General features: G+C 39.5%; 1 protein-coding gene across 2 annotated transcripts; it reads right to left on the minus strand.

The window, feature by feature from the left end:
• Positions 1-7,270: 7,270 nt before the first annotated feature.
• On the minus strand, positions 7,271-9,858 carry LOC113279378 (cationic amino acid transporter 1-like). 2 transcript variants are annotated; one of them, XM_026528077.1, is made up of 4 exons: positions 9,257-9,858; positions 8,722-8,955; positions 7,381-8,563; positions 7,271-7,343 (listed from the first exon to the last, which is right to left on the minus strand). In XM_026528077.1, exons 1-3 carry the CDS (start codon positions 9,699-9,701, stop codon positions 7,419-7,421), a joined length of 1,824 nt encoding a protein of 607 aa, XP_026383862.1. In that variant the 5' UTR covers positions 9,702-9,858; the 3' UTR covers positions 7,271-7,343; positions 7,381-7,418. The 2 variants fall into 2 exon arrangements, with proteins under 2 accessions (XP_026383862.1, XP_026383857.1); XM_026528072.1 differs by having other exon boundaries at positions 7,271-8,563.
• Between the last annotated feature and the right edge of the window lie 5,587 nt (positions 9,859-15,445).

Raw genomic sequence — 15,445 nt, forward strand, 5'->3', positions numbered from 1 at the left:
GATAGCGATTATGATTATATTAGCGATGAGGAGGATGATCCTACAATTCCTCATCCAGAAGCTCAGCTTGAGGAGAATAAATCTGGTGAAGAATTAACCAAAGATCTTGAGAGTGAAGTAAACATCGGGTCTTCTGCAATTGTTCAAGATTTGCCTTCCAATAATGCTTAACCTTTGTCTTTTCTTAGTTTCCTATTTCTTCGCAAATGTATTTTGGGGTACTTCAAACATTCGCTTAATTTACATATTCGTTTCTTGATAAGGAAGATAATATGCCTTTTCTTTCAATCTCCATACTTGCCTCTTATTATATTCCTAGAAAGAAACGTGGTGTACTTTTAGATATCTCTTCTGTAACCTTTGCGTGTTGCCTGAGCTATGTGCTGTGTATTATCATGTGAAATTATCTTTTGAGAAATTCTCTTTGTCTCATTAACATGCGACAAACTTCGCAAGGTATTTTTTTTTTTTTTGCTTAACAATAAATTTTATTAAAAACCAAAGGAGTTTAAAAGGTTACAACACAAGGGAAATAATAAACAAAGAATACAAAAAAGCCCAATACATGGCTAACAAAATCTGAAATAAACTTTGTCTGGGCTTTCAAGACATTCCAAGAAGTCCGGTTTGCTATCATATATTTTTTTTCATCACAATTCAAGGCATCTCCCTTTGTAGCCATATTGTCAGCTGAGAAGTTACTTCTCTGTTACTATGAGTGAAACTCCAAGAATGGACTGCAGAACAAATACTTTCCCATCTTTTTATTGCAAACCATGGAATCCTGTTACATTAGAAAGCATACTGCACCGCTTGAGAGTCTGTTCTGAAAACAAGTTCTCTAAAACCATTATGCACTGCCCATTCTTCTGCAATCAGTATTGCAAACACCTCTGCATAAAAATTGGTAGATATACCCATTCCTCCTGAAATTGCAATCAAGAAATCTCCAGCATGATTTCTCCCAACTACTCCATAGCCAGCCATCCCTGGATTTCCTCTAGAAGCACCATCACATCAGAGTAATATTTATCCTGCAAAACAATAATGATTATTAGCTTCTATACTATTTCTCTTATGAGGTCTTATTTTGCCTTCCTAATTAAAGGTCTTATTTTGCCTTGTATATGATATTCTTTCTATGCGACGAGATCGCAGGACGTATTTACGTTTTCGCGTAATGACCCATTGATCTCGCCTTATCATTTTATTGTATTCTTACCTCTCCATGTTTTATTATCGCGCAAATATGACAAGCCTTATTACTCCCGTGAGTAAGAAATCTCATGATATTTGCGCCAGGTATATTTATCCTACAAAACAATAATGATTATTAGCTTGTATATTATTTCTCTCATGAGGTCTTATTTTGCCTTCCTAATTAAAGGTCTTATTTTTTCCTTGTATATGATATTCTTGCTACGCGACGAGATCGCAGGACGTCTTTACGTTTTCGCGTAATGACCCATTGATCTCGCCTTATCATTTTCTTGTATTATTACCTCTCCATGTTTTATTATCGCGCAAATATGAGAAGCCTTATTACTCCCGTGAGTAAAAAGTCTCATGATATTTGCGTCTTTTGACACAATTCAGCTCCCTATTGGAGGGTGCCGTCCTTATATTCCCTCTGATTTCCCCTCCAAGGAGGCGTACCCCTACTGGGTTAGGGTGGGCTCCTCCCATCCATTAATGCAACAACCAGTTGTTTTCGCGGTCTCTTATACCTCCACCGATATGGTTTATGGTTACAAGACCGCACCCTAAGTGGGGTTTCTTCGGACCGAGTGCATCATAGCAAGACTTGTCAATAATGGCCAGGTACGCTCCAGACGCCCCAGACACTCTTGACTCAACCGTGTACCTCGACGCCTTGATCGATTTTCTGCACTCCTTAGTAGAGAGCTTCTTACCTTAGTCTTTCAACTAAGGCGCTCTACCGGATAGATTTTTGTTTCACCCCAAATCTCCATGACTCAAGCTCCAGGGTCGGTGTAGCTTTCACTTGAGCCATGCTAACTAGCTTACGAATTATGAAGTGCATTAGGTCTTATTATTGCCTCTTGCTTTACACGAACTAGTATGCACGCCACGATCGCATAGCTAGGCTCCTTAATTGGAGTCTTTATTTCTGATGCCTTTTTATTAAGGTTTTATTATAAGGTCTTAATTTTGCCTTTAACTTGGATAATATCATTATAACGAAATCTTCAAATGCATTCATTTGAATAATACATCCTTATTCAATATTTAGGAATTCACATCTGCATTTTCGCTTTCTTCATTTTCACATACATGTTTCTGCCTCTTACATGTATGCGATCGTCATCGCATGATCTATGGATAGTATTTCTTCAGATATAGTCTGTTCCATGGACGTTCCAATTTTCGACCTGTGTTCTTTCCTTCAGGATACATCAATTCATAAGCTCCATTTCCAATTATTCTCTTAATGATGTAAGGTCCATCCCATCTTTTCTCCAACTTTCCATCTCTTCCTTTCTGATAAGGCGGTATCTCTCGCAATACTAATTCTCCCGGCTGAAAATCTCTTATTTTTATGCGCTTGTTATATTTTCGAGCTATTCTCTAATGGTAATTTTCCATATGTCGCAAAGCAACTTCTTTTCGCTCTTCTAAATCATCCAATTTTGCTAAGACTAAATCCGCACTTAAATTCTTTTCCCATGCTTCTCGCTTAGTTGTAGGAATTATAACCTCAGTTGGCAATACCGCTTCAACTCCATATGTCAGGCAAAAAGGTGACATTCCGGTAGCCTCCCTTCTAGTTGTTCTGTATGCCCATGCTGCATTGTGTACTTGTACGCATCATACCTTATTATGTCCCTCCAATTTCTGTTTCAAAGTATCTGCAATTGTCTTATTGGTTGCCTCAGCCTGACCATTGCTTTGTGGATACAATGGAGTGGATTTCCCTCTTTGGATTTTGAACGCATTCAGTAACATTTCTACATTTTCTCCCTCAAACTGTTTTCCATTATCAGAAACTAATTGTGTTGGGATTCCAAATCTGCAAATGATATTCTCAAATATGAATGTGAAAATATCTTTATCTCGAATGTGCTGCACCGCTTTCACTTCTGCCCACTTTGTAAAATAGTCTGTCGCTACTATTAAATATCTTCTTTGCCCTGTTCCTGGTATGAATGGACCCAAAATGTCTAACCCCCATTTTCCAAATGGCCATTCACTTGTGGAGGAGTTGAGCACGCCCCGGGAGCGTGTATTTTCTTTCCATGATGCTGACATTCTTCGCACCGCCTTGACACTTCTTTCGCGTCTTCATGCATGTATGGCCAATAATAGCCTTGTATTTTCGTTCTATACGCTAGAGACCTTCCTCCACTATGATTTCCTGCATCTCCATAGTGTAATGCTTTAAAGATTTCCATTCCTCTGTTCTTGTTAAACATCTAAGCGATGGTCCAAGGAATGATCTTCGGTAAAGTACACCATCTCTCAACTCATAATTTGTTGCTCTACTATTTAACTTGTGCGCTTCCAACCTGTTTCTTGGGACTTCTCCTTTTTCTAAATACAAATGAAGTTGGGTTCTCCAATCCATGGCTTTTTTCACCTGTTCTTCTTCTTCATTGTCTACTAGCATTACATCTACATCTTCGCATTATTCTTTATTAATTGAGGGTAAAAAAAGTGTTTGTATCTTTATGTCCCTCGCAGTCGGATCCACCATCATAGACGGAATAAAAGCAAGTGCATCTGCTAGCCGATTATCTTTCTGCGAAATGTGTCTCCAATTTATTTTCGGAATTTGTGCTGATAACTCTCCTACAAGCTTCTTGTATTTTTGCAAGGATGGTTCATTTGTGCTATAGACCCCTTCTATTTGGCGAATAACCAATTGTGAATCACTAGTTATTCGCGCATCTTCTATTTTCATTTCAGTGGCCAAGTGTAACGCACGTACAACCGCTTCATACTCAGTTTCATTATTGGTGGATGCGAATTCCAATCTAAATGAATATGCTAATCTTGTTCCTGCTGGTGAGATGAAAACTATTCCAATTCCATTACCCTCTCCATTTGATGATCCATCCACCAATATCTCCCATCTAGTGTTATCTATTAACAAGTCTGTAGGATTTCCACATTCTTCATCTATATCCATCATCTCTTCCACACTTTCATCATCTTCTAAAGGGAACCCTTCCAAGAAATTTGCGATTACTTGCGACTTTGGGGAAGATAATATTTCATAATTGATCTCAAAATTCCCTATTTGTGCATTCCACCTCTCGATCCTTCCTGATCTTTTTGAATTTTTCATTACTGACTCAATTGGTATTTTTGTTAACACCTTGATCTTGTGAGCTTGAAAATATATACGAAGCTTTTGTGTTGCATAAACCAGTGCGATTATTATCTTTTCTATTTTTGAATAATTCTTCTCTGCGGCTGTAATTTTTGCTTATGTAATATATCGGTTTTCCACTCCTTCATCCAGACGTAGCAGTACGTCACTTACTGCATGCGATGTTGATGCTAAATATATCAGTAACTCCTCTCCTTTTTCCTCCTTTTGCATGATGGACAAATTCATTAGATGGTTCTTTATATTTTGCAACGCTTTATCACATTCGTCCGTCCACTTGAACTTGGTTCTTTTTTTCAGAATATGAAAGAAATGCTTGCACATGTCTGATGACCGCGAAATAAATCACCCCAGTGAAGCTAGCAATCCACTTAATTTTTGTACATCTTTTACAGTCGCGGGTGATAGCATTTCTCGAATCGCTTGTACCTTCTCTGGATCAACCTCTATTCACTTGTTCGATACAATATAACCTAAATTTTTTCCCGATGCTACCCCAAAAATGCCTTTTTCAGGGTTTACCTTAATATTGAATTGACGCATGCACTAAAAGATTTCTCTTAAGTTGTCTACATGATCTTCAGCTTTCTTACTTTTCACCAGCATATCATCAATATAGACTTCTAATGTGGTATGTATCCACTGTGCGAACACCTTCTCCACCATTATTTGATATGTCGCACCTGCGTTTTTCAAACCGAAAGGCATTTTTGTATAACAATATAATCCTCTAGGCGCGAAGAAATCAGTATGCTCTTGGTCTTCTTCAGCTAACGGAATTTAATTGCAACCCTTATATCCATCCATCAATGATACTCTGTCATTTCCTGTTGCCGACTCAACCATCTGTGGTATGTATGGCAATGGATAACTGTCCTTCGGGAACGCTTTGTTTAAGCCGCTGAAGTCAATGCAAATCCTTATTCCCTTATTCTTCCTTGGAACCACCACCATGTTTGCTATCCATTCTGGATATTTCGCTGGTCTTATGATTCCTGCTTCAAGCATCTCCTGCAGTTCTTCTTATATCTGAGAATGGTATGTTGTTGCTATCTTCCTTATCCTTTGCTTGAATAGTCTTGCATTCTTGTTAATATCCAACTTATGACATGCAACGGAAGGATATATTCCTGGCATTTCTTCCATGCTCCATGTGAAGATGTCTTTATATTCTCGCAAGAGGTTTACCGTTTTTTCTTCTTCTTCTTTTCCCATCTTAGTTCCAATTTTTAATATCTTTGGTTCCTCTGCTGTTCCAACATTTATTTCTTTTGTCGGTTCCATTGCGATAAAATTCTCTTTAGGTTCTCCTGGTGGTGTTGGTTCTTTTATTACATGCATCGGTTCACCTTCTTTTTCTGGAATTTCGCTTGGTATCCCTCTTCCTTTTTGTGCATATTCGGAACTCTTCTTCTTTCCTTAATTCCCTTGCTCTTCTCCAGCGATCCTTTCTCTTCTTTGAGCGATCTTCATAGTTTTTTATGTCTATCTCACTGCAGATCTTCGCACTGTTGATGTTTCCTCTGATTTCACTTATTCCACTTGGTATTGGGAACCGCATGCATTGGTGAAGGGTTGATGTTACAGCCTTTATCGCATGTATCCATGGTCGCCCCAAAAGCATATTGTATGGTGATTCCACGTCAACCACGCAGAATGTCACTTGTGTTTCTATTTCTCCCAACATTATTCGCACTGTTAGTTATCCTTTTGGTTTTGTTATTGTTTTATTAAAACCATGAATATTGTAAGTGGAGCGATCCATATCTGTATCCTATATCCCATTCCTTTGAACATGCGATAAAATAAGATGTCCGCCGAACTTCATGTATCTACTAAGGTTCTATCCATCGCCCACGCATCTTGTACTTTCGCTCCTACATGTTTTTCTTTTTGTACTACAGCCACTGTAACCACCAAAGGCTCTGTTCGTCTTAAATTCTCCATTCGTATCTCTTCCGCCGTGAATGTTATATTATGTTTTTCCCAATCTTTCAGTGGAGAAATTTTATCTACCGTCATAATTTTCTTTCCTTCAAAATCACGCTTATGTATTTTTCCTGTAATTCTTGCATGGAAGTCATCGATAGTAGTTTTGGTGATTAAGTTGCATTGTAATTTCCTATTGCTCTCTTTTGCTTCAATGATTCTTATCATTCCTGTTTTCTTGCTTCAATTAAAAGAACAACTTCTCTAAAAAGAACTAAAAACTTGAACAATGAAGATGAACTTTCTGAGGTCATCCTTTTGAATTGTTAGATTGAAACCTTTAAACGTTCACCACCATGGTATTTCACTCCGAGCTGTTTTCTAGCGCCAAAATGTAGTTGCAGGAAATCCTACAACCACACCTTAGATGAAATCTTAATAACAATTCAAGTAAACATCTTAAATTTCATATATTCATTCATAAAATCTTCAATATGGTTACAAGATTTGAGATGAGTCCTAACTTGGAGAACAAATAATCTTTCTCTCTCCTAAATTCCAAATCTTAGCTCTCCAAAAAGATCTCTCCCCTCACAAGGTCGCTCGGTCCCCTTATATAGGGGTTTACAAAGTGGATGACAGCTAATAAAACCTTTATTTTCGGATCTGGTGTGCGTCATTATCGCACGCTTATCTTGACTCTTCTCGCACGTGCTTTATAACTTCGCACGACTATCACACTTTATTCATGATTCGTCTGACGTCATCTGATGCGTCATCTCAAATATACTATATGCGATACCCTTCGCTCGTTTACCGAACTTATTACTTCGTGCACATATTATGACGTGCGGCATTTAGTATCTACATTTTGATTACGTGGTTTTGGCTGGGTTGGCCTCTAATGGTGTTGGCAGTAAATCAAATTAGATGTGGAGGTGTCAGAGGAGGTATGCAGGGAGTTTAACCTGACGGCCGACAAAAGAATTTACCAAATTTTTATCATTTTGAATCAAAGTTAAAACAAGAGAAACAATTAAGTTACATCTCTCTCGCATACATAAGCTTTTTTTTTTTGCTAGGTCAGTCTCGCATACATAAGCACACACTCACTGTTACTGCAGTTCAGGTTAGATCAAGCTGGAATCACTGCGTTAACAGGTTGACCAGATTCTAAATTCTTCAACTGTGCTGCTGCTTCCTTCCCTCGGCTTACTTCTTTTGCCGAGTCATAGGATGCATGAAGCCCAACCAAAAAGTAGTAGACAAGTAAAATCCCTGTCCAAATCCCAAATCTAATAAAAGAAGCTGCATCTAATGAACCCAGCAAGAACATATTCATGGCAATTGTAGCTGATGGTAACCAAGGCACCAATGGAACTCCCCACAACTTCGGCTGTCTAGCTTGCTTGACCATCACTTTCAAACCCAGAGTGGATAAAAACCATATCAAAACCGTCGGGATGTAACCGATCCAACCATTACTGACTGCCCAGTAAACGGATGTACCAATGGAAGATAATACAATCAGTGCTAGGAACCCAATGAACTTATTTCTGTCTGCATTTGAAGTCACTCCTGCGACATAATATCTTCGAATGAGGAGTGACACTGCAACTAAGGAAAATATGAACAACGTAGCTATTGAGAGAAGGTTGGACAGAATACTGAGATCAGTGAACAACCCTACAAGACAATTTGCAAGGGTCATCACTATTGTGGCGTTCACCGGTGTTCCTGTTCTCTCGTTAATTGCTGCAAGCCACGGAGGGGCCATGTGAGTCCTGCCGATATGCGTGAAATATCGCGATTGACCGATGATATTAGCAAGTAAATTTGTGGACATACCAATTACTGCTCCTACAGCTACTAAGTACTTGGCCCAATTCAATCCTACAGCTTGAAATGCCAAGGAAAATGGTGCACTAATGTCTATCACAGTATAAGACTGCATTAAGCACAAGGTGACAGATAGTGCACAATAAACACATATGATGAAACTCATGGAACCCAGAAGTCCAATTGGGATATCCTTTCCTGGGTTTTTCGTTTCTTCCGCCATCGTTGCTACCGCATCAAATCCAATATAAGAAAAGAAGAGAACTGCTGAAGCTGTAAATACTCCTCTTGGACCATAAGGTGCAAAGTTGCTGGTAAAATTTTCAGTGTTTGCATGCATGAGACCAGCTATTAAAATGAGTAGAATAACTCCAACATTCACTATGGCTGCCACGGAATTGAAACGAGACGATCCTTTTGTACTAAGAGCAGCAGCAGTACCTGTACATTCACTAAGCCTGCTTACAAAAATTACTCTCTTTGACCACTTTGCAGGGCTACATGAAGAACATCCTACGGCTCATCTAAGTATCTCTCATTTATAACATGACATATGAAATTAAATATCTCTGAAATTTATGAAGAATCAAAATATTTACCTATCAGAATAGGGATGACGACAGCCAGCGGGTCAAGATGGTTAAAGTTTTCAGCAAGAGCTGGAATATATATACGAAAATCATCTGGATTACGGTTGCAAAGGGTAGCGAAATAAGATGTCCAAGTGCGGGCAACACTTGCTCCTCCAACAATATACTCAAAGAGTATGTTACCAGCGGCAATGAAAGCAAAGAAGTCACCCATCTCCACCCTTATATAAGCAAATGATCCTCCTGTAAAAATAACCATCCAGTTACATCTTGCCCCACAAAGAAATCTGGGTAAATTTTTTATCAGGAAACAACATAAATAACAATAATTTGCTCCTTGTAGATAATGTTATAGTTAACAGTGGACCGTCACTCAACTCAAAATCAATTGCAAATGAATAGAGTAGTGGCGGCGCAATATATACCCCTCAAAAAAGGGTTCACTTCACTAGCTAGACTGTGTGCAATGACCTTGTGAGACTATTTATACATATACTTGCTATTGGAAATAAAGAAGAGTGTTTAAGAGTAAACAAAAGCATACCTGCAACAGGAATCTCGCAAGCAAACTCAGTGTAACAGAAGACACAGAGCATGGCCGAAACACCAGAAACCAAGAAAGACAAAACAATAGCAGGTCCAGCATCTCTATTTGCTTCTAAACCAGTTAACACAAAGATTCCAGCACCAAAAACAGCACCAAACCCAAACCAGATCAAATCCCACCAATTCAAAGTCTTCTTCATCTGATTCTGGCTTCTATCACTCATCTCATTTACTTCTTGTTCACTACTTGATCTTGTTGTTAATCTATCTTTCAATCTCATCTTTGTTTCTCCTAATGCTTTTGCATAACTCTTCCAGCTCTGGAATGATTCTTCCGGAAAGAAATCTTCTTTTCTGCATAAACATCCAAACCTTCCCCTCTTCTTAACTGTTGTCGTTGTTGTTGTTGATGATCTCTGATGATCATTTCTACTTTCCACCATTTTTGCTTAGCTGATTTTAGTGAAAGGGGGTTGCTGGGTTTATGTTTGATTTGTGGGTTCAGTCAAATGTCTGGCACCAAGAAAGTGAGAAACCTGTCATGAAGTTGCAGAAAGAAGTAATTAGAAGAGAGGTTTGAGTTGTAAGACAATAATAAATGGCTTGAGTATTTATATACACTAAACAGAGTTGTCAATTTGTCAATTTAAGGCGTCTGTGTACCCACCACCACTCTGCCCTATTGAACCCACCTTCTTTGGTTCATACAATTTAAACCATCGAAAATTATTCCGGCAAAGAGAGGTCCAGGTTTTGGCAGAATTCTTTTTTTTTTATCTACTCAAGAGAGTTGCCTTCTTTTAGGGATGTATCTACACTGCAGCAAAATAAACTTATTATGTAAATTTAGAGAATCGATAACCTGTTTTCTTTTCATAGTTTATTATTGGATAATCAAGTCAATAAAAGGACATGACAAATATGTCTTGGATGGAGTTGATAATCAAGTCAATAACGGAAAGAAATTGATAAAGTGGTCAAGTTTGGTTGGCAGTACCTAAACTATCCGTGCAAAACTCTGCCAGTTAAACGACATATATGTGTACGTAGCACCCAAAGTGAGAGAACAAACAAGAAAACATTTTGAACAAACTTAGCTATCAAAATGAGATAATTTGATAGCAAAGTCAGTGGTAAATATATCAACCTTAAAAATGGAACAAGGATCGTTTCCATTAAGATAAGCTGATATGGTATCTGATTAGTGTTAGTTTTTATTTGATTCCCATATCAACGTGTGATTGTTATGAGGCCAGGTAAGAGCCACCTCCAACATGGCTATATATTTAGAAAAATGCTATTAAGGGCGGACGAGCGAGAGAACTAGTTGGGCTCCACTTTGCTCATTATTTATCCTTAGTTTTTTTCTTGCTATGAAACACGGACACACCAGTATTGGTATCGTGTCCGTGTCAGATACTCGTCGGACATAGGATGCACGTGGGACACCGACATAACGCTGTGTAGAAATCTATACCTCAGTTTATTAATTGGGTAATCAAATGGGTTGTTGTGATAGCTAAAAGGATTGTCGTGCATACGTCCGATTCAAGCTCTGCAAATCGGCGATTGACTCAGCGAAATTTTCTTCTCAATTTTTTCAATTTTTTTCTTCATCGCCATTAATTCAGGTTCTTTCATGAGTAGTTTAATGATTGGTGGTATCTAGAAGATGGTAACAAGCAATAAATAATGACATCTGTGTCGGAAAATTCTGAAAATTGGTCGCTGTTTGAGGGTAAAAACTGATTCTGCTTTTTTTGATAAATTTGGGTGTATTGATGAGAAACAAATTCAAACCCTAATTAATGCACTGCACGGGAGTGCTTTTAGATTCGAGAGATCAATCTGTAAGACTCTGGCCTAAACCAAGAAATGGCCGTTCCAGATTCAATTCGGTCACAAAGTGAAGGAGAAGGGGTTGATCATAGGGAGGGAAGCGAAGAAAGTGTTTGAGATCAGAATGTTGAATTATGAAGGTGTGGCTGTTTATGACTTGTATCAGCATGTGGAACTGGCTTGCAGAATGTAAGCTATCAGTTCTTGGTGTTTTCTGGATACTGTGTTGATAACACTTGTCTTGTCTGTTTTTTAAAATAGATTGAAAACCTATTTATACAAGTCATTAAGCGCACCCTGATCTCTTAGGAAGTGGAGGAAGTTAATTAGTGGAGAGGTGAGTTTGTGCCGAAGGTGGTGATCATCATGTTTCCGTTATGAGGGAAAACGGATCACACGTTCACCCACTACTCTCAAAACTGTTAACCGTCCGTCTTTCCCGAAACTCTCTCGTAATGGGCGCGTTGCATGCCGCACGCTGTAAATCGCTAGACCAATACCCCAGTGAGTACCCCCAGTTTGTGACATGTTTGATGTCTCGAATGAACGGATCGAGTCATTTGACTTGCCGCTAAAATCACCACATATTGCTTTTACGTTAAATAACAATAAATTATTTGTGAAACCGATTGTTATAAAGCATCGCTTATAATCGATGTATGTAAAGTATCGCTTTCTAATAAGTAGCTGAAAGTAATCGATGTGCTAGAAGCATCGCTGTTTTTGAGCTCGATTGAATCAGTCACGGATTGAGCGTCTTAAAAGCAGCCCCGACCGGCCATCTTAGGGTAATGGTTTGAAGACCCTATGGGTGATCCAACACCTGGTCGATCACTCCCCTCGGAGGAGGGATGGTCAGTGATCACAATGCCTGTTTTGTTAATTTTCTAAAAATAAATATACACCGTCCAACTAGGCTGGCGAAGTTGGATGGTCGTGATCGATTTGCGGCAGTTGCTCAATGCCGTTGACGCAATTTTTAAGGTTTAGAGGCCGAGTGGCCAACTCTCTTTTGAGCGAGCGATTCAAGGCGCTACGTGTTGGTTTGAGCAGGTCGATCGACCTCGTGCAAAGACGAGTTGTCGGTGAGCACACTGACATCTCCTGGGCCATCTAGAATTAGATCTAAGACACTCGATTCGGCTGGATAAGATGGAAGGTTGTGATCAATTTGCGGCAGTAGTGTGTTGTTGCAAACATAATTTTAGAGTTTTCAAAGCAGCGCGTGCACCCTACTTTGGGCGAACGATTTGATACGCTCTGATTTTACCGTGAACAGGTCGATCGACCAAGGCTAGGAGTTGGGCCAATAGTGAACACATTGGCATCTCCTTTATCGCTCGAGATGTAATCCAGGCCGTCCAACTAGGCCGGCTAATTTGGACGAACACGATACGTTCTTGAGACCCTTTTTGTCAATCTCAGCTAGTTTGAGCTATTTTTATGCAACGTGAACGCCCATGTTTGGGTCGGCGTCTGAAGCACTTGTGAATGAACTACACAGATCTAGATCGACTAGGGCATTAGTGGGCCTTCCAGCGATCACGTCGGCGCCTTTTTGATTGCCCAAAGCTCGATCTAAGACGTCCAACTTGGCTGGCCAAGTTGGACGGATGTGATGATTTTATTACCGCCATGGTCCGTCTAGCTCGTTTGAGATCTCTTTTTAAATAACGCGAACACCCATGTTTGGGTCGGCGTTGGAAGTGGTTTTGAATGAGCAGAGAACTAGTCGATCGACTAGCGCACTAGTGGGCCCGTCGGTGGTCACTATAGTGATTGCCTAGTTTTGCTAGGAGTAGGCTATGCTTGTTAAATCGCGTGGCCAAATCGTGTGGCCGTGATTATTTCTAAGACTGATATTAACAATGTAGATTTTCTTTAAGGAATAAATATGTGTTCAATCACGCCAGTCTTTAGTTAAAAAAGTGTGTGAACGCGTGATCTCTTCATCAGAGAGTGATGTAGCCCGTACGAGTATTTTTGCGCCGATCCCAATACTAGCACTTCGGGAGATTCATGCTACTCTGCTGAGAGTGATCATTGATCGTCATGTCATGTCAATATTGAGAGTTCGGCTGGGAACATAACATATGCAAATACTAGGAAAGTCATGCATTAGTTAGTAATGCTGGTAGAAGATAGAATTCACAGAATATTTGGGATTGCTATTACGCGCACCATTCTGAGTGAATTTCATATTTATACTAAGTAAAGAGGTTTGAACACTCATTACTTTTAAATGGCCTTTATTCCTTTGCAGTATTACAACGCTAAATATAGGGTTTTACGATTTTGACCTTGAATTAAAAACCACCATCAACATTAAGTCCCCTGCTTAGCACGTAATAATGACATTGTTGCTGGGTAAGCATTAAATGGTGACAGATGAGAACAAATTGAAAAGGCAAGACATGGAAAGATTACCAGGAAAACTTAATCAACTTTTGGCAATAGGTATGAGCCGCATTGGCGCACTGTTAGTATGCTTTGAATTCGGGACAATGACTTCCTTGCATCCTCCAGATATATTGACTAGGACCTGGAGTTGGGTTGAACGCATTCTTCTTTGACCACCCAACGATCCTTCCCCGGTTCTTAATTAGGGTTACAACAAGAAACATGACTTAGTTGGTTTTGAATCCTCTTTTATTGGATGAAACTGGTTACAGTCATTCGGCATCATTTTAGGGTTTCTACTACATATATTCATATAGGGAAGCTAAAATACCCTTTTCGTACTGAGATAAAGATTTTCTCGCTGAAACTCTAGCTTTTCATCATATCAGGCGAAAGTGGATCATCTTCTCCGACTCAACCAGATTCTTCTGCCAAACGAAAGCGACTTGTATCCAGGGTATGATTTTAAATGTCTTCTGATTTTGAAGTGGTAATTCTTCTTTCGTCGTCTAATCATCCTTTTTCGTTTCAGAGTGGTCGAATCCCCGAGCCTCGTGACAGTTCTCCTGTCTAAATCATGCGAGTCAAGAAGATCATACCGGTATAGTTTTCACTAGTGAATACGTATTTGTTGACCACGAAATGTAGGTAACAAAATCTCTTCTTATTCTTCCTTTTGTAGAGGTATCCTTCTGGGACATGTGTAACAGTGGTTGACGATGATGATTTAACTACTCCTCTCCCTTCAAGCTCGAACTCGCTTGCTGCTAACTTAGATGATGCTGATTTGGGTTTCTCCTCTTACGAGTATCCCAATGCAGGCTTGCATTTCGACGGTCACATGAGATGCTTATCTTCTAGTTACCGGGATGTCGGCGGTTTTCTGTGAATTATCTCCAATGTCGTTCGAGCCGGTATCATCGCCAATGTCGTTCCTGCCGCGAAGGCTATCTTGGAAGAAGAGAAGGCCATGGCTGCGGAATCTGAGAAGGTGGAACATGCGACCAAAATTTGAAGAGTAGGACTGAAAGGTATCAGGAGAGGCTGAAGATGATGCTTTGAGGAACTACAATTTGCTGGATGGCCTTTTCTGAGCCGTATTTATATTTATTGTTTTTGAATAAGTAGGCGCAACGACGTTTGATCCTCCATTTTTTTGGGTTTTGAACCTTGCTTTGAAAAATGAATTTCATTGGGTTTTGTTAAGTGAATGGAGTTTACATTAACATGTTTTAACTAATGAAGAATCTGATAATTAAGATATGAGAAGAATGAAAATGCCTGATTGTCGCGTCGTGAGGCAGCGAGGAATAGAATGATGATCATGTGTAGTATGCCTTGAGCCACTTTCCGTTGATGACCGCTTCCAATTTACCTCCATCTTCTTTGACAATCTTGTAGTAGCCACTGTTATAAGCCTTCGTGATTATGTAGGGACCTTCCCATTTTGTAGAAAAATTTGGTGTGGACATGTCTTGTTGAATGTGTTTAGCAGTCTTCAACACCAAATCTCCTACCTTAAAAACTCGTGGATTTATAGCTTTATCTTAGGCTCTCGAGATCCTTCTCCTGTATGCTTGGGCATGTTCTTCCGCTTTAGCTCTCCTGGAGTCCAAAGTATCCAATTCTACAATTCTGGAACTCGATGCTTCGACCTCATTCCATTGAACTCCACTTGTTTCCGCAATTCTAGATGAAGGGATTTTAATCCCTGCTGGGAGGATTGCGTATGTGCCATAAACGAGTGAATAAAGGGAAACGCCTGTATAGCTCCTAGGCGCCGCTCGATATGCCCAAAAAGCCATTGGCAGTTGCTCATGCCATGTCTTGGCGTTATCGTGTACTGTTCGACTGAGAATTAGAATCAGAGTTTTGTTAGTGCTTTCAGCTTGTCCATTCCCTTGAGGGTAGTACGGAGTAGAGAAAATATGTTTAACTCCATATTCTT

This window comes from Papaver somniferum, chromosome 1 (genome assembly GCF_003573695.1).
Source record: "Papaver somniferum cultivar HN1 chromosome 1, ASM357369v1, whole genome shotgun sequence".
Classification (NCBI taxonomy): Eukaryota; Viridiplantae; Streptophyta; class Magnoliopsida; order Ranunculales; family Papaveraceae; genus Papaver; species Papaver somniferum.